General features: G+C 36.8%; 2 protein-coding genes across 3 annotated transcripts in view; both read right to left on the bottom strand.

The window, feature by feature from the left end:
- Window positions 1–5,808: 5,808 nt before the first annotated feature.
- On the bottom strand, window positions 5,809–14,612 carry LOC107703557 (inositol-trisphosphate 3-kinase C-like). The gene is made up of 8 exons (XM_016506236.1): window positions 14,482–14,612; window positions 13,900–14,390; window positions 10,505–10,604; window positions 10,053–10,266; window positions 8,257–8,461; window positions 8,000–8,101; window positions 7,131–7,202; window positions 5,809–7,043 (listed from the first exon to the last, which is right to left on the bottom strand). Exons 2-8 carry the CDS (start codon window positions 14,263–14,265, stop codon window positions 6,837–6,839), a joined length of 1,266 nt encoding a protein of 421 aa, XP_016361722.1. The 5' UTR covers window positions 14,266–14,390; window positions 14,482–14,612; the 3' UTR covers window positions 5,809–6,836.
- Window positions 14,613–15,140: 528 nt separating this feature from the next.
- LOC107703561 (coiled-coil domain-containing protein 61-like) overlaps window positions 15,141–18,198 on the bottom strand; it is a 9,123-nt gene continuing 6,065 nt past the window's right edge. The window contains exons 10-13 of one of the 2 annotated variants that reach the window (XM_016506240.1): window positions 17,298–17,498; window positions 16,459–16,492; window positions 16,298–16,364; window positions 15,146–16,194 (exon numbers count right to left, since the gene is read on the bottom strand). In XM_016506240.1, coding sequence (XP_016361726.1) covers window positions 16,100–16,194; window positions 16,298–16,364; window positions 16,459–16,492; window positions 17,298–17,498 — 397 coding nt within the window. In that variant the 3' untranslated portion in view covers window positions 15,146–16,099. Of the gene's footprint in view, window positions 16,195–16,297; window positions 16,365–16,458; window positions 16,493–17,297; window positions 17,499–18,198 lie in introns of both variants that reach the window. The other variant, XM_016506241.1, reaches the window with a different exon arrangement.

An 18,198-nucleotide genomic window follows, 5' to 3' on the forward strand; every position in this document is an offset into this window, starting at 1 on the left:
CATTCTAGGAAAAGACAACCGGTGAGTGCCAATGTATACTAGAAAAAGCAAAAATCTCTTTAAGTCAAGGTCATACCAGTTGAAGAGCAACTGATAAAACCAGAATATATGTGAACTGCAACAGAACATATAATTACTATAGCATATAATAATGACGTTATGCTTCATAGAAGGAATAACTCTTGCCTGTTTGACGTGTTTGCAGGTGGAGATGGATGGGTGTGAGTGCGGGAGACTCTGGGTTTGATTGGTAAGCTTGACTGAATAATGATGGACTTGGGCATGAACCTGACATTCGCAAACTGCTGGAAAGCCCCGCCTCTTTTTGTTGAGGTGACTACAAATAGACAGTAAACACATTGCAACATGGCAACACTGCTCACATACCAATACTCAGCAGAACAATACCTGCTTTTTCACATTATTGTCCTAGGTTGTCAGGTTGTTTAGGGTCAAACTGCTGAATGTGAGCCAAATAAATCACATACTGAATCACCCTGAGCGCTGTCCTGTGTGTCATCCATCACAATGAGTTTTTTCAAGTCCTCCACCACTGTGCTCTTGCGAACAGGCCGCGGGGAACATGCTGCTCGCAGTGATGCGATCACTCGAGGCTGACCAAACACATTCTTTGAGTTCACATTCACCTGACTGGAAAAAAAAAGTGAAACCAGTGCAAAACAAACTACTAAGAAAATTTGTTTCAGGTGATAACTTTTATTGATTTTTTGACACGTTAAAAAACGCAGCTCAAGTTAAAAGTAGTTTTAACTTTTACAAAATTTAAGGTCTTTTGACCTTGCATTTGAATGTTTTTTTTTTTTCATTCTATGAGTAGAATGATAATAAACAACATGAATATTAATCTGAACACTAAATGCCGCGATTGACCAATCAGAATCAAGTATTCTAATGAGAAGTGTAGTAACTGTAAATTAGTAACTGAACCTAAATTATGCTTCTGGCAGCAGCAATTTTAAAAGCATTATTACTATTTGCACACACTAGTATACAATACTATTAGCTACTACTATGAAAATAGTACATTAAAAATAATAAGAATACCCTATAAAGATCTGCCATCCTCTTACCTTTTTACATGGTTGTGCTCAGTGTTTTGTTGTGTGTACTGTGTCTTCTTTTGTTTTGGGCTGCAGTCAAGTTTAGCTGGGCTGGTTTGAGGTTGACATGACCGGTCAGGGTCACCCTGAGATGGTTTAATGTCAGTGTCAACACTCAAGCTAAATCTCTCATGATTTGCCTTTTCCAGTTTTGGACAAAGCGTTGCAGGCTGGTCTGCTCTAGACTGGCGTTCAGGGAACAGATGTACTGTGTTAATAGAAAGATGATCCTTGGTAGAAATATCCTCAGTGAATAAATTCTGGCTCTGACTCCAGACAGGTTGGTCATATCTAGGAGGTTTTCTATTGGGTTCTATTGGGAGACAGTCCTCTCTTAGATGGAGTTGGCTGAAGTGCTCTTTGTCCGGTTGATTTGAGGTTGGTGAAGTTTGAGAAACCACAGCTCTCATCAAAGGAGGCTTTTCCACCACAAAAGTTTTAACTTTTTGTGGTTTGAAACACAAAGGGCTGGCAGAAATAAAACACAAAGACCATAGACACACACATATTGTAGACACATAAAAACAAAGAATAAGGTAAGCTGTCCATACATTGCAAAAGGACATACACTGCAAAAATAAAGACAGATCCATTTTAAAAACATAAAAGTCATTTCATTACAATTCGAATGTCCTTTTTTCTTGGTGATGTTGGTAATTTCCAGTAAAATACAACTCCAGTATTAGATGGACTGATTGAATTTAGGGGACAGGGAACAACGCTATGCAACGTGGTGGGAATGTCCCACTTTTTACTGACTGTCCCACCCCTCCCCGTGGGATCTCATGGGTGGGAGGGGAACGAGGGGCACAATAATATTTCAAGTACTCAATCTTGGCTGAAAAGCAATCGTGAGGCATCATGGAAATTCATACTGGCTTAATCTGGCCTTTTCAACATAAATTGCACATACTTTTCATTATGACATGGTTTATGCATCTCACCTGGTTTTGAGAACAGCAGTTTTGGAGCACGGCAGAGGCAACGTGTGAGCAAAGAACTCCTTCAAGTTGTTTGTAGAAGAAGATTTTTTTGTGGACTGTGCAGCGTCACAGTGTTTTGATCGTGGGATTTTTGGACTGTAGAAGCCTGGCTGTGTCAGCGGGTGCAGCTTACGACTGCTCCTGAGGGACTCAGCAATGTTCTTGGCATCTCTACCATTCAAGCAGAAGTCATTAGCATAGGGTGAAAAAGAACTTGATTCTCTATTTGGCTGGAGAAAATGCGCCTACGAAACAAAAAGAAGATTTGTTTGCAACAAATTGTCAAGATTAATTGCCCCCAATTTACTGATTTGTTACTTATCTTTCAAATACAGCTTTCTTTAATTTTCAAGAGTCAAAAGCAAATGGTAAACAGTAGCGAAGTAATTTCACTTAATGTACATTTTCAAGTAGGCTATCTTTACTTTACCGCATTTTCATTTTTAGGAAACTTTTACTTCATTTCTAAGCACCAACAGCTTTTTAAATGCAGCATTTCAGAAAAATTTTCCATTCCTCATTTATTTTGAAATTCGAGGTCCAAGCACAAACTCTGCTTAGTGGCCAATTATAATTATTTTATTGATCATGTCAATGACAGTGTTGATTGCCTACAAAACGATGAAATAAATATTAACCCTATCCCTAACTTTAACACTGTATAGCATTGGTAGCAAATCCTGGTAGATACCATTAGTGATTGTTGCAATAAGATCAGTCCTTGTTTTTTGTAAACTCAGTTCTGGGGGTTGGGGGAGAAATCAATCCTTTGGGCAAGAGTTCATAAATGACTCATTCTTCTGAGATGTTTATTTTCAATGAATCAATTGTACCAATTCCCAAATTGCACTGCCTGATTTATTTGTGATTTTGACTGATCCGACTGTAGCACTTAACAAAGCTCTAACCTACAGCAGAGTACAGTAGACATTAGACTCCTATCTCTTAAAATATATGTTATGAGAAGAGGATGGAGTATACAAAATAAAATAAAATAAAATAAAAAAGAATTAAATCTCACTCTTGGCAAGATGTTGTAAAACACCCTCTGCTGGTCTTCCCTCTGGCCTCTTCTTTCCCTGCCAAGCAATGAGCGAGTGGCTGTTACCATATGCCATTCTCCTTCTGAAATGTATGATGAAATACCAGAGGCAAATTACACTAAGTGAAATGAACTACAGACCAAATGTTATCACTAACAAAAGCATGCAGAATCTGCTACCAGACCTGTATTGTCTTTAGTTCTGGAGGGGTTCAATCGTGTGAACTCCACTTGCTCACTTGAAGGCCAGTCAAAGCTTTCTTGCATGGGTGAACTACAATGTGAACGATCATAGAAACTAAAAAAGATGGTCATTTTCACCAGGTCAAAGTGTAATGATTATCATATATGGTAAAAGATTACATCTCACCTCACAGGGCTAGCATGCCTGAACTCAGAACTGATTTGTAGAGCTGGCTTCTGTGGAGGAGTTGTAGCGTAATCCAAGTCCCAGAACAATGCAGCCATCTTTCCTGGATTCCTGAATATCCTTATACATACAGCCAAGATGTATGCAACAGCCAAGATGATAACATAATCATTTTCCTTCAAGACAGCCTTCCTGATGTGTTTAAGTCATCATCTGAAATGTGTTTGTGGATTTGGAGGACAAAATGATGGTACAGACTGCTCCAATTCATCTGAGCTAGCAGAGAAAGCAGGGGAAGAGCTGTGTGGGAACAGAGGATGGGATTGTGTTGTCTGTTGTTAGTACTGTGCTTGTTTGCTCCAGGCAACATAATGCTGTTATGTGCACTGCGATGAACTGAAAATAAAAGATTAACATTTAACATGTGCCTTCCAGAATATTAGCTAAAAATCCTACTGAAAACATGGATCTAAATAAATTAACGATTTCTGCTCGATCTCAGCTGCATGCTTTAATTGCAGCAAAAGGGCAACATACAAAATACTATCAAATTCTGAAATCCAACTTCTCCAAACTGCTGGATGGGAACCTGGAGCCTATCCCAGCGTCTTGGGTTACAGGCTCTGAAATTCCTAATAATTAAAAAAAAAAAAAAGCTAAGTCAACAATCTTGACTTTCTACTGATATTGTAATCTGTATTGATATTGTATTTGATGAAACAGCTTACAATAATACATGCTAATTTCCGAGTTTATTTCATTAAGGAAATCAGGAAATATTCTGCCATTTACACTGAAGCTAAAATATCACACTTAAAGGGGTCATATGATGCGATTTAAATGTTTCCTTTCTCTTTGAAGTGTTACAAGCTCTTGGTGCATAAAGAAGATCTGTAAAGTTGCAAAGACTAAAGTCTCAAATCCAAAGAGATATTCTTTATAAAAGTTAAGAGTCAGCCACTCCTACCTAAAACGGCTCGTTCTAACACGCCCCCACATACCTACGTCACGATGTGGGAAGATGCATAATTGCATAATGCCGCCCAAATGTTCACGTAAAGAAAGAAGGCGTAACTTTTATTCTCGCTGTAGTATTGTTGCCGCCACCGCTTTCGTTGTGAAAGCGAAAAATAATGTTCTTTTTAGCAACATCATATGACCCCTTTAAAAAAATGTCTTATCCTCCAGCGGACAACAGTAGTATTACAGCCTTCATCTGTCATTCACATTGGAAATAAATGGCTGATATTTTTTAAATTGCTGTTAGATATTTGGCATGTTTCTTGAATGTCCTGTTTGTGTGTACCAAGTTTTGTGAAGTTTGGATGTTGCTCTCACAAGATACAGGCTATTTAGCCATTATAGGCCAAAATAAATCACCCGAAAATATATAGGTTAAACCAGGGGTGTCCAAACTCGGTCCTGGAGGGCCGGTGTCCTGAAGAGTTTAGCTCCAACCCCAATTAAACACACCTGAAGCAGCTAATCAAGCTCTTACTAGGCATGCTAGAAACTTAAAGGCAGGTGTGTTGAGGCAAGTTGGAGCTAAACTCTGCAGGACACCGGCCTTCCAGGACCGAGTTTGGGCACCCCTGGGTTAAACATATAAATGAGTTAATCCATACGAATAATAATAATAATAAAAATCAGATCAGTGTATATCCTTCATAACTTACTTTCTTCTGCAGAACACAAAAGATATTTTGAAGAATGTTTTTGTCAAAGATCAGTGCTGTTTTGGACCCCACAAACTTTCATTGTACGGACCAAAAAAAAAAAAAAAAAGGAGACATTTTTCTTTTTCTTTTGTGTGTGTGTGTGTGTGTTCCACAGAAGAAACAACCTTAGGATCCTAATGGGATCAAAAAAAAAAAAAAGAATCCTCTAAGAATCATACTCAATAAACTAAATTTTCCTACTGAATATTATGTACAGTAGTATTGGAAATCTTGTCTTTATTAGAACTTTAATATCTTATAAGGCATGCATATAAATGCCACCTCAGATGTAGCATCTGTGCACCTCTGAAGCGCAAGGATTTTGTTGATCCTGATTTCATTTTATTTGTAACAGCCAGATAGGTCTTATTATTCTGATTTTATAGTTTAAATTAAAAACTACGAAATGTATAACATGCAGTTGCTTGAATGTCTGTCATTGATCATAAGGTGCTACTACATTTTTCCATTGTGCTCCCAATTTAATTAGGAGCACACGTGGTCCTAAACAAACATTAAGCATGGAGCCCTGTTTATACCTTTGTATGGTTTTGAAAGATGAGGGGAAAAACAATCACATCATGTTTATGTTTATTGTGCTGACAGTCAAACACCTTTACAAAATTACCCAGCATGGAAAAAGATTATAATAGTTATCATCACAGAACCCAGAACTGCAAAACTAAAACAGCCAGGACAACAAAGCTCCCAACATAATGATCACAAGTCGTTTACTTATTATACAGTACAAAACCTCAATAAGGCGATTTCAAATTAACAGTGCAAACACTGAATTTGTGCATAAGGAGCACTGGCTCAAATATCCCAAACACCATTCTCAGTCAAATTGGCATATATTTGCTATTAACAGGGGCTGTTTAGCAGCTCATGTTTGCATGCAAAAACCACACAACATGGGAATGTGAGGCATAACAGTTTAACTAACAGTGTTTGATGTCAATTAAAATAGTGCGTGATTAAGACAAATTTTTCTTATATCAGGAGCTATGCAATGTTATTAAAACGGTACTAAGAAAGGTGCAAGAGGTTTTTGTTGTTCTGTGATTCGATTCAGCTTCAGTTTAAGGGACTGTTAATAGTGTGCACTTCAATTCAGTTCATCCCCAAACACGTTTGGTCACAAAAATGAAGTAAAACGCAGGAAAAATATCTGGCAACTATCACAAACAGACTACGAAGTTCCAGATTTTCATTAGTATTCAAAAGCATGGCTTAACATATCTATCAAAACAACACGACTGTAATGATTTTCATCTGCAGGGTTAATGTTCATGAAACGAAGCTAATCTTTTACTAATCAACCCCTAAGAGCAAACTGCTTAAATAAAAATCTATTTACGGTGTAAAAATACATGCAGCTTTTCAAAAGTAGTGAGAACAACAACATAGCGAGGGGCTTCAGCGGGTAAATTCACAGGCTTAGATGTTCATCAGTAGGACTTGTAGTAAATGTTGAGGCCAGTCAGTCCATTCCATCGGTTCATTCTCTCCTACCTTCATCTATTCTCCATGTAGAAACAAAAAAAGGGAAATCAGACAGTCTGTGCAGAAAATGACAATTCTGAAGATCCACAATGCCTTTCATTTCCCCGGAAGAATGTTGGTCAGAATGTCAATAAAATTGTCCAGGCCCCAGAGGTACCCGTCCTCTCTGTTGCCCTCCACCCACGGGCTGCGATGGTCCAGGGTGAGAGGGGGCGGCATGGGCACAGTCTTTCCAAAGTCAATCATCCAGATTCCAGCCTTGCCAGTCAGATCATGGATAAATAATAAGGAGCTGCCCACCACCTGCAGGAAAACACAGCAAGACCATCCCTATTAAAGCCTGTATGATTCCTGAACAAAGTGGATTTGGAAAATGAAGATGCATCTCACCTCATGTGCTTTAAAGAAATCTGATTTCTCCAGCACAGCTCGAAGTTCCTTCAGGCGTTGTTGGTAACTTCTCTGTGTAAACAGAAGAGCTAAACAATTAACTTTTTTACATAATAGTTAAACAGTTAAATGGATTAATGGTTAAAAGAGGCACAGGCAGAGGAACCATTATTTCAACCAAACAGCCATTATTAAAAACTAAATTCAACATGTTTAAAAACAAGATATAAAATAGAATTCATTTTTATTTATACACACAATTATAACAATTTATCTACTCATATTTTTACTAAAACATTTTAAACATTAAGAAAAACAGTACATGTTATTCCCAAGAAACAAATAGTTTGTCTTCAGGATTATAATAATCAATAATTAATAATTATAATTTCAATTTATAAATACTGTAAATAAATACACATTTTAATTAATAAATAATAATGAACATATTGTAAAAATTCAATATATTGCCCAGTTCTAACACAAATTTGCGCTGATATTTAAATTCTGTTTTATACAATAAGCTGCTAATTATTTTCATTTTGTGGCCAATAAATAATAAATGGCCCATATTAAAATTCAATAATATTTTGTCTAATTACAAAAAAAAAAAAGAAATAAAATCAAACATTTTAAAAGCTGCAAGTGAATTCAGGCATCACAAAATTATAAGGTACAGAAAAATTCCAATTGTATTGAAAAAAACATTACATTTAACAATTTTATCAAAAAAAATAAACAATTATATTTAAAGATTTACAATTATATATACTGATAGATATCAATAAATGAATACATAATATTAAATATATATATACAATTTTTGATAAATATTGTAAATATTGCCCAGTTCGAACACAAATTCATACCAAGATTAACATGTTGTTGTCCACAAAGTCCTCCAGGGCTTGGATGACCTCATCTTTGTACTTTGTTCTCTTGAAGTTAGTGTTACAAGTGCCATCTGATTTCTGAAGACAGATCAAATATATCAAGACATTATATCGAAGGCCAAACATAAAACTTAGCCATCACAAGAAAAGATCAAATAAGACACTAGTAAGCATTTCCAGTCATAGTTTATTGACCTCTGTATAAATTCAGAGGTTTCCTGAATCATGTCTACCTTGATGCCCTCTATGCGAAAGCCCAGCGTGGCTGTTGAGCTGAGGGTTTCTCTCCACTGCATGTATTTGGTTTTGAGTACCGCCTGCTGGGCCCGCTCCTCCGCAGTAGGGGCGTCCGGGTCCACTGCTATCATTTTTTCATACATGTCTTTGCGTGGCTGAGGACACTCGCAGGCCTTCCTCAACTCTTCCTCCAGGTAAGTCCTAAAAGCACATACAGTAAACAGGTCAACATGACCATAGGAATAATTATTTAGTAAGGAAACACTGTCGTCTGTATGTTAGAACTGGCTTAACAGGACTGGTCCACTATGACATGAACAGAGCTGCTGGCCACCACTCATCATATTTCCACTATTGTTTGGACACTCCCGTCTACTGCATTGTAGTCTTATAGTGATGATACACGGGGCAATTTTTTGAGCAATGTTGCCGTCAACGGGCAACCAAGTGAGACAGGCCCCACGACCGATCTAAAGTATCCAGATAGATTTTTTGATTTGTTGCCCATTCTCAATGGGAAAGTACCCAAGCAACATTGCTCGGCAACCCTGCCTGGTAACATTGCTAAAAAAGTAGCCCCATGTATCATCACCTTTAGCCACAGACGTCACACCCACAGAAAACCCAGTCCAAATGCTGACAGCACTGATGATAATTACAAGCTTCAGTCTGAATGCCTGACTGCATCAAGTCCAGCTACACAAGTTATCAAATTTGGCTGGAAATTAAAAAAAAAAAACTGGGTTGATGATAATAAGTGCTTGTGAGCAGAGATGTGCTGATTGTTTAATTCTGTCGGATACTGATAAGATGCCATTTCGCGTTGTGGCCGATTAACAATAAATGGCCCATTTCAATTCAATACTATTTTGTCTAATAAAAAAAAAAAGAACTAAAATAGTGCATTTTCATTTCATGTTGCCTTTTAAGTGAAGGTTAGATGACGGCAAAGGTAATATACTGTACAAGAAAAAAAAAAAAGGAAATACAGTATTAACAGATACTAATAGGTTAACCAAATCTATAATATCAGCCGATAACTGATATGACACCAATAACTTGTGCATCCCCACTTATGAGGAAGAACAAGTTGTTGGAATTGTCAGATTTTGTCAGGTTTGTGGCATCATATATTTGAAAAATATTCAGTTTTGTAACTAGATACCCAAAATTGCAAAATTGTAGATTCAACTTTATTTTCTATTTATTAAGTAGTAGGTCCAAAATCATTGACCAAAAAAAGTTTGATTTAATCAACACTTCTTCGATTATGTGTTTTGACTGTGTCAGTTTACTGTGTGTACATAATGTTATAAATATATCAGGAGTGTGGACGCACTGTGACCAAAAATGATGCTAGAGTAGAGAACTTTATCATGACAGGTTTAATGTATCACCTGGGAACACCTTGAACTGAATAGAGTTCAATTTGACCTAAACTGTCCAGTTTTGAGCTAAATTAAAATGTTACATTCAATTTCTGTAAAAAATGTAGTTAGTTTACTAATGGTGTTTTCATGTAGTCATTTGTAAAGACAGCTGTGCCATGACTAAAATATATTTTTAGCATGCCAGTGCATTATTTTGGCATCACCTGCTCCTAAACCACACATAAATACAAAAATAGACTGTGGTTGGTTGCTTTGCATGCTGGTTAGATTGCCTCTTCCTGTTTAAGTAGAGGTTCTTGGCTAAAAAAAAAGCTGCAATTTGCACCAGTTTTACCAGTTCTGCAAGAAAAAAAGTACTGGGATAAGTGCCGAATTGCTGAATTTATAAATCACATCCTAACCGGCTCCCCATTTTGCAGTCCATGATGCAGGGCGAGTCAAAGTCAGCGAGGAGGTCGTCCATGAGGTTGTAATCCTGCTCTTCACACTGAGTCACGCCATAGTATCCAGGAATGAAGGGCCGCAGTGAGTCGCTCATGAGCTGCAGAAAACACTGCTTCTCACACTCGCAGTACTTCTTCAGCAGCCTTCCATCACTGCCCGTCTGAAAGTTTCCTAGAGGACCATCAAAAACAAGCTGAGTCCGAAAAAAGGAATCACCCAACACAGCAACAAAAACACCAAGTAAGACAAAGAAAATCTTTAGCTTTATATCCATTTCACATGACCATACAACAATAATGAATTCAAGATTTAAATGTGAAAATGTGAGCTTTCAGACACTGAAAATCATCAAAAGTTCAAGGATCACCAATAACATTGTCAAAAACATCTAAAAGATGAACAAGCAAACCTGCATGGCCGACCACCTGCACCCAGGGAGAGCGCTTTTTCACCGTCACTGGAAGTGGAGACCAGTTCACCATATTCTTTGACTTCTTCCACAGATCAGTCTTTGAAGAAGAGATAGGAAAGAAACAAAAGATGAATGAGACTCAAATGTCAGTTAACACCCTACGACTACGAGCCGCTGCATGGTGCACAATGGTTCTGTACAGGGTTGTTTGTTGCTAGAGACTTTTCTTGTCTTCTCTTTTGTTCTAATTTTCTTATCCAGTGAGCTGCACTGGGGCACCGAGTGCATTCAGTCAACTTCAGACTCCAACGGGCAACTCCCTCTCCTCTATTAACCATAGGTCGCGTTTCACCCCATGTGGCAAATCATTGACGACAATCTCGGACTAAACAAAGTCATCAAGCAATACCAAGTGACTGTGATGAAGAAAAAGCTAATCTTAGAAGGAGGTTCATGAAACATTTACAGACGGCACTTGTTTTGCTGCCAGATAAAATGAAGGAGCCAGGGTGGCCACTCACATACAGGTGCATCTCAATAAATTAGAATGTCGTGGAAAAGTTCATTTATTTCAGTAATTCAACTCAAATTGTGAAACTCGTGTATTAAATAAATTCAATGCACACAGACTGAATTCACAATTTGAGTTGAATTACTGAAATAAATGAACTTTTCCACAACATTCTAATTTATTGAGATGCACCTGTACATGACAGTCCCAACAAAGAGATAAAAGTTCTGAGGTAAAACATACTGTTTTTTTTTTACAAGTATTATGAATTAATAGATTTTTTTGAAGTAGCCTGAAGTAACCTTGCTTGTCAAATTATCAACTAATATACTGGACTTATTGACCTTGACACAGTCATGAGGGTCTGCAGAACTGTTTCTATATATTTTTTCCCTGCATGCTGGTCGCACATCATTTTTGTGTGCAAGACAAGTGATAGTTCGCCCAAAAATGAAAATTCCACATTAATTTATCCACTCTTTTCTCATTCCAAACCTGTATGAAAATGACTTTCTTCTGTGGAACACATAAGGAATATTTTAAGGAATGCTGCTGGTAACCGAATAGTTTTGGTGACCACTGACTTCCACTGTATGGACAAAATACTAAGACATTTCTCAAAATATCTCTTTATATTCCAAAGAAGAAATTCATACAGGTTTGGAACAACACGGGGGTAAGTAAATGATGACAAAATGTTCATATTTGGGGTAAACTATCCATTTAAAAAATCAGTTCTGCTGCTCACCCACACCTCTTCCTGACCGACTTGATGCGCTGATTCCTTCCGGTCCGCCGTTTTGATGTTGGCAAAAAAAGGTCTACAAGATCCCTTGAGCTGACGTTTCATAAACCTTTCCATCCTACTGTACACAATAACCTATGCCACTGTAACACATGACTGTATGAGTTATAACAACATACAGTAACAATGAGATAATCATAGTCTATCAAGCGTAACGATCCTCCAAGTGTCAGCCCTCAGTATGAAGCCACTTAACCTCCAACCCTGTACAGTTCTCTCTGCTCTCCAAGCTCAAACACGCACTCACTCTTGGCTAGTGGAAAACCGGTCAGACAAGAATGACATTCTCCAGAACAAAGCAGGAGAGGCCCACCATACAGAGCTGGAGGTGCATCCATCTGTTGACCTTTTAAGTTCAGTTCGGCATTCACTCGCTATTGTGATTTTCTCAATGGGCAAGTTTTTTTTTTTTTTTACCTTAATGACCCATAGAATCAAATCCCATTCAATATTATCATCAAAACTATGGATTGGAGACTGTATAACTCCTACAACAGCGCAATGCGGACAATATTAAAACACCATTATAGTTGCAATGATAAATATTCCTTGTTGATTTTAGAACATGTCATTGAGTTTATTTGACTCACTGTTATCACAATGCTGTTGGCTGCTCTGCTTTCACTTGAACACCTTCTTAAGAGACATTTGTACTACTCAGATGCACTTCTTTACAATACAAACCTCTAACTCCTCCAATATCATCAGAACATGAGAGGGGAAAAAAGTAGTTTAGAAAAACGTTTGGAATTTTCCCCTCCATTTAGAAACAATGATCTCATGACCTGAAGCCCATAGTGTTAATCCGTTATCATGAGGATTGCTCAACAACTGCATATTTCAATCTGCAGCATACACTTCTGTGCACTTGTATTCAATGTACCTGCAATAAATTAAAAAAAGCTACCACGGTATCTATAGGCTAGTACAAGCTTCTGTTTGTTAACATTGGTTAACGACATCAGTTAACAATAACGAACAAAGAAATAATACTTCTCAAACATTTATTAATCTTAATTCATATTTATTTAAACATTTACAAATGTTTACAAAATTTGTAACTGAATTGTATTTAATGGACCTGAGCTCACAAGAACTAATAATGATCAGTTGTATTTTTAGTAAATGTATTGTTAGTTAACAAAATAAATCACAAAAAGTACCATGGTAACATGTTTTGTAGTTACTTTTGTTAGTTGTTTTGTGTATACTACAAGTATACACCCAGTAGGGCTACTAACTGAATAGACACTAGTAACTATTAATTAGACACTTTTATGAAGTCCTAAGTGACTAGTTAGTAGAATGTTACTAGTAATTTTACTAATAGTTTGATTGAACTATGAAGTAGCCAGTCTGGCTAGTCATTATTTATGACAATTAAAAAAACAACAACAACAAAAAACAGTATCTAGTCAGTTAAAATGTTACTAATACCAATAGATATGTACTAGTGTCATGTAAATAGATAGCTTCTATTAAACATGTACTAGTAAAGCTGAAATAAAAACAAGTATTTTAATACAGCACCTAGTCACTTATAAAACTGACATTAGTTTTCAAGGGTGTATACTGAGAAATTGTACTTAAGTTCAAGTATAGATACTATGACAAACATTTTACTCAGTTAAAAGTCTAAGTAGGGTACCTATAAATAATAATAATAAAAATAATAATAAAATACTTTAATGAAAGTAAACATTTCCTAGCTTTTTAAATAGACTTTTGATGCCTGAAAGTGCAATTATTCGATTTTAACAGAACTCTAGTAAAGTACAAATTCGTCAAAATGATACACAAGTAGGATATAGAAGTAAAGTAACTTTCTAACACTCCAATACTTTACACCTCTGCCTAGTGACTAACTGAATAGATACTAGTTAATACTGGAAATCTTATTTAATGAACAGTTATAAGTGAAAATGAAAAAAAAAAAAAAAAGAGTCAAGTCTGGTCGCTACTGGATTATTTACTAAAAAAAATTTTTTTTAAAACGTCTTACTAGTAGCCTAACATAAAAATAGATAACGTTACATGTTAAAATGGATTGTCTTATTAGATAGTTTTGATTCTCACCGTGAGCGGTTCACCTGAAGACTGATTATAGTCTCCGTAAACCATTAAATCTTCTTCGCATTCCTCAAAAGAAGAAGCTGGCGAGAGGCCGGTTGAGGACGAGTTGGACAGTTTTCTCAGCGCCAGGGACGAGGCGGGGGAGCCGCTGAGCCCGCTGTCCGAGCATATGGACTCCTCGTCGGGGTGATGAGAGCCCGAGCAGGGTCCGCGGGGGATCCGGTCACACTCGGTGACACACGGCTCGCAGGTAACAATCAGTTCAGGTACAGCAACGCGAGCGCGTCTGGAGAGCTGCTCCTCAGGATGGCTGTGGTGGACATCACCCATACCCGCGCAGGGTGCCGGGGTATCGGGCGTTTTAGTCATCACGCTGCTTCTGATCTACAAGATCATTGAGGTTGTTGATGGGTTTATCCAGATTAGGGCCAAACCCAAATCGTAACCGGCTCGCGCTGGACACTGCCGCACCTTGCGTGTGACGCGTCGCACTGCTGCAGAATAAATGCAATATTGGTCCACTCTCAACGTTAAGGTGCCGTGATCACATTCTTTTAGCCTCTGAGAATTATTAATAATAATCACCTGAAATATTTAAAGAACCCACAAATATTCACGTACAAACATGCGTCTTTCAGCAGTATTGCAAAATGTATCATTTGCTCAGTGCATTGGCGTATTGTTAAAGTGTTACGTTAACAGACTGCACATCTTTGCCCCGCCCTTTTATCTTTAAAGCAACAGAGCCAAAAATGAACAGGTCAAAACACTAAATCAGATTTACAGCGCCACCTAACCTGTGGTCGACAACGTCCTTTAATACTGGCTTAAAAACCTCAGTACAGGATGAAATAATTTGTGCCTTGATGCTTTTCTTAATAGGCCTTTAACATATTTAATAATGTCTCTAAAAAAGGGCGTTTTGCATTTGGGTAAAGTACTTAAAGGCACAGTTCACTCAAAAATAAAACCTTTTGAGATGTTTGAGGATGTGAAACTCTATAAAAGTATTCACAATTCACGAAAGTTGCCCACACGATGTTCTGGAATCATGCGACAACAATCGTGTAAAAAACAAGGTGAAACATAAGTCATTATTTAATGTAAATCTTTGACATACTGTCATGATAAAGCAACGTTTGATTCTGCAACATGCAAGTCATTTTAGTCCAACTGATGCACAATGTCACAAAATTCCTTTAGCTGTGACTATTCAGGATAGCTCTTGTACCTGCTGAAGTATACTGTACATCATATAGCAGATTGTAATCTATTGACAACCATGTCATTTTATAAATCAAGAAAGGTTTAAAAATTCTGGCCTCATTACCACAATTAAAGACAAATTTAATGCATTTGATATTCTACATACAAGATTTTGGTAGGGTCACATTAAAAATAAGAGACACAGACTCCGTGAGAAATGTCAAAAATGATTAAAAATGGCCACAACTGATGCAACGTTAGATGCCAAAAGACATGATCTCTGCAGCATCTTTACATTTATGCATTTGGCAGATGATTATGTAAAGCAACTTACATAAAGACATACATTTTATCACTACCTTGGTATCAAATCTGTAACCCTGGTGTTGCTAATGCTATGCTCTATCAGTTGATTTATGGGAACAATAACCTGTATAAATAAAATGCATTTCACATTCTGTTAATGCTCAATGATATAAGATATAAATTCTAGAGTGTCTGTAAAGAATAGACATGAACAACAAAATCCTTTTATATAAAAAAAAACCTTCGTTTTCAGTATCTCACAAAAACAAAACATGAGAGCATCTAAAACGGACATAAAACATATACACTAATCATATATAAAAAAAAACAACAACAATGGTCAAACAAACACCAATTCATAAAATGTACACATGAATGTGATAAAAACAGTATATCCTGAGGTCATTCTTTCGGATACATCTGGTTTACTTCAAGTCTGATATGGCAACAGTTTCAAGAACCCCCTTCACAAAACTGGTGTAACTGCATTTTGAGTCAAGCCCAAAAGTTACATTAGGGATAAAGAAAACAAACGGCATTCGAATCTCATTAGTATAATTGACAGACATGTATAACTAGTATAAATGTTACAGACATGTCTGTACACAGTGTTTGAAAGAAATGATTGTCCAAGATTTTCAGTCTCAGTCTTTGTGCAAAAAGCCTTGGTTGACATCTGAATCCACCAGGATTAATGTCCCGTGTCAAGGTCCCGCATGTAGTCCTGCAGGGCCTGGAGTCGAGCATCAATCTCTGACAGGTCAGCACCCGTGTCAATAGATGTGTCTGAGTAGAAAAAATACACTTGGCTTACATGTATATACTATTGGTTACAGACGAATATACAATAATAAAAATAAAAATAATTAAGTATGAAATTATGTGGTACCTGCCGCTCTCATCCTTTGGGCCGGGGTGCTACACATTGTTTTTTTGTTTATGTGTCTTCCTCTGGACTAGATGGAAAAAAACAGCAATTACAATTATCTGAGACCTAATATTAACAAAAACTTAAATCAAAACACCCTAATGTTTCACATTGTTACTCACCACAGCTGGACCATTATATGCCAATTTCCTTCCTCTGCAAAAAAAAGTAATGAACAAATAAATATCAAAAACAACAATAATATCAGTCTAATTTGCAAAGAGTTAAAAAGTTAATTGGCTAATTTGATATTAGAACTAGTTAATTTAACATCATAAAATAACATGATTTTTTTTTTTTTTTGAAAGCAGCTGCTTACCCTCACCAGGCAACGTTTATTTGATCAAGTAAAACAGTAAACAGTAATACTGTGAAATAGTATTACAATTTAATATAATTTAATAACTTTAAAACATCTACATGTTAAAACACTTATTCTTGTGATGCAAAGCTGAATTTTCAGCAGCCATTACTGCAGTCTTGAGTATCACATTGATTTGTGCTCGAGAAACATTTTTATTATTATTATCAATGCTGAAAACAGCTGTGAAATATTTTTGTGGAAACCATGATACATTTTTAAGGATTCTTTGAGTAGAAAATAGCATTTAATTGAAATACAGTATTATGTTCTTGTAACAAAGTCTTTTCTGTTACTTTTGGTCAATTTAATGCATCCTTGCTGAAAAAAAGTGAACAGACCCGATTTAATAAGGTTTCAGATAGAGGGTAGAAAATGGTCATGTAAAATTAAATTACAACTTTTTGTGTATATTAGTCTTGACTAATATATGTGGAATGCAAAAAATGCAGTAAAAGTGTAGGCTCCTCTACACCGTGTTATTTGGCAGGTTTGATCTGATGAACCAAGTGTCCTGAAATAATTAATTAGCCAGCTGACATCACATTTAACCTGGCCAACAGTACTTGGATAAGCAACCTGTTTTGTTTATTGACTTGCCTGCTATTTAGAGGCTTAGCAAGCTCTTCAAACTCAGCTACTGATCCTTCTGAAGAGCACCGACTCCTCCTGCTCTCCACAGACACACTCCTCCTCCTGCCAGCACTTCCTGCTCGCATCAGCTGAGGAATGGGCTCTCTGGAGCGTGAACGCCCTCTTTCCGACGGTGAAGCTAACATGTCCCTTCTAATCTTCCTCTGACTGTTGGAAATAAAAGCAGACCTCATGTATATCTGTAAGTAGGAAACGGGTGCAGCCAGGGTTGGGTACCAGTTGGGTTTTTTTTTCAATACCGGTGCCAAATCAATACTTTTAAAATGGTTCTGGTGCCTAAACCGGTACTTATTAAAAAAATAAATAAATACAAATTCCTCAAAAAATGATAGATTGGCCATTAGCACTATAAACACATGATGTCCGTTTCATTCATACTGGACGCCAGAGGGCGCCCTCACACATTAAATCCACATATCCAATTACAGAAGAAGCGGAACTCATGATCCTCCAGGAAATCCCTTATATGGACAAAGACATGCTATTATAGCTGTAACTGAGTAAACAGAACATATAAACGTTTTGAATGATAAAACAAAGACAAACACTCGACTGCTACTATAGTTTATCTGTGTTATTCAAGTCATCTCTGGTATTTTTATAATAATTAAGTATATTTATAATCCATTGCTAATCGAAGTATTTTTAAAGTAGCCTATGGAACATATTTTCTGCCTCATTCTGTGACAAGAAGCCACATCAGATCACAGAAGGAAGCATTAGACGGGTGTTCAAAAAAAAACTAACACTTGCTTTCTAATCTTTTTGTATTTATCTGTTTTCTTTTCATTTATTATACAATTAACAAAAGCAAAAAAGACCTCTAACACTAGCTTGCTCTATTCTT

The sequence above is a fragment of the Sinocyclocheilus anshuiensis genome, unplaced genomic scaffold, assembly GCF_001515605.1.
Source record: "Sinocyclocheilus anshuiensis isolate Anshui unplaced genomic scaffold, SAMN03320099.WGS_v1.1 scaffold330, whole genome shotgun sequence".
Classification (NCBI taxonomy): Eukaryota; Metazoa; Chordata; class Actinopteri; order Cypriniformes; family Cyprinidae; genus Sinocyclocheilus; species Sinocyclocheilus anshuiensis.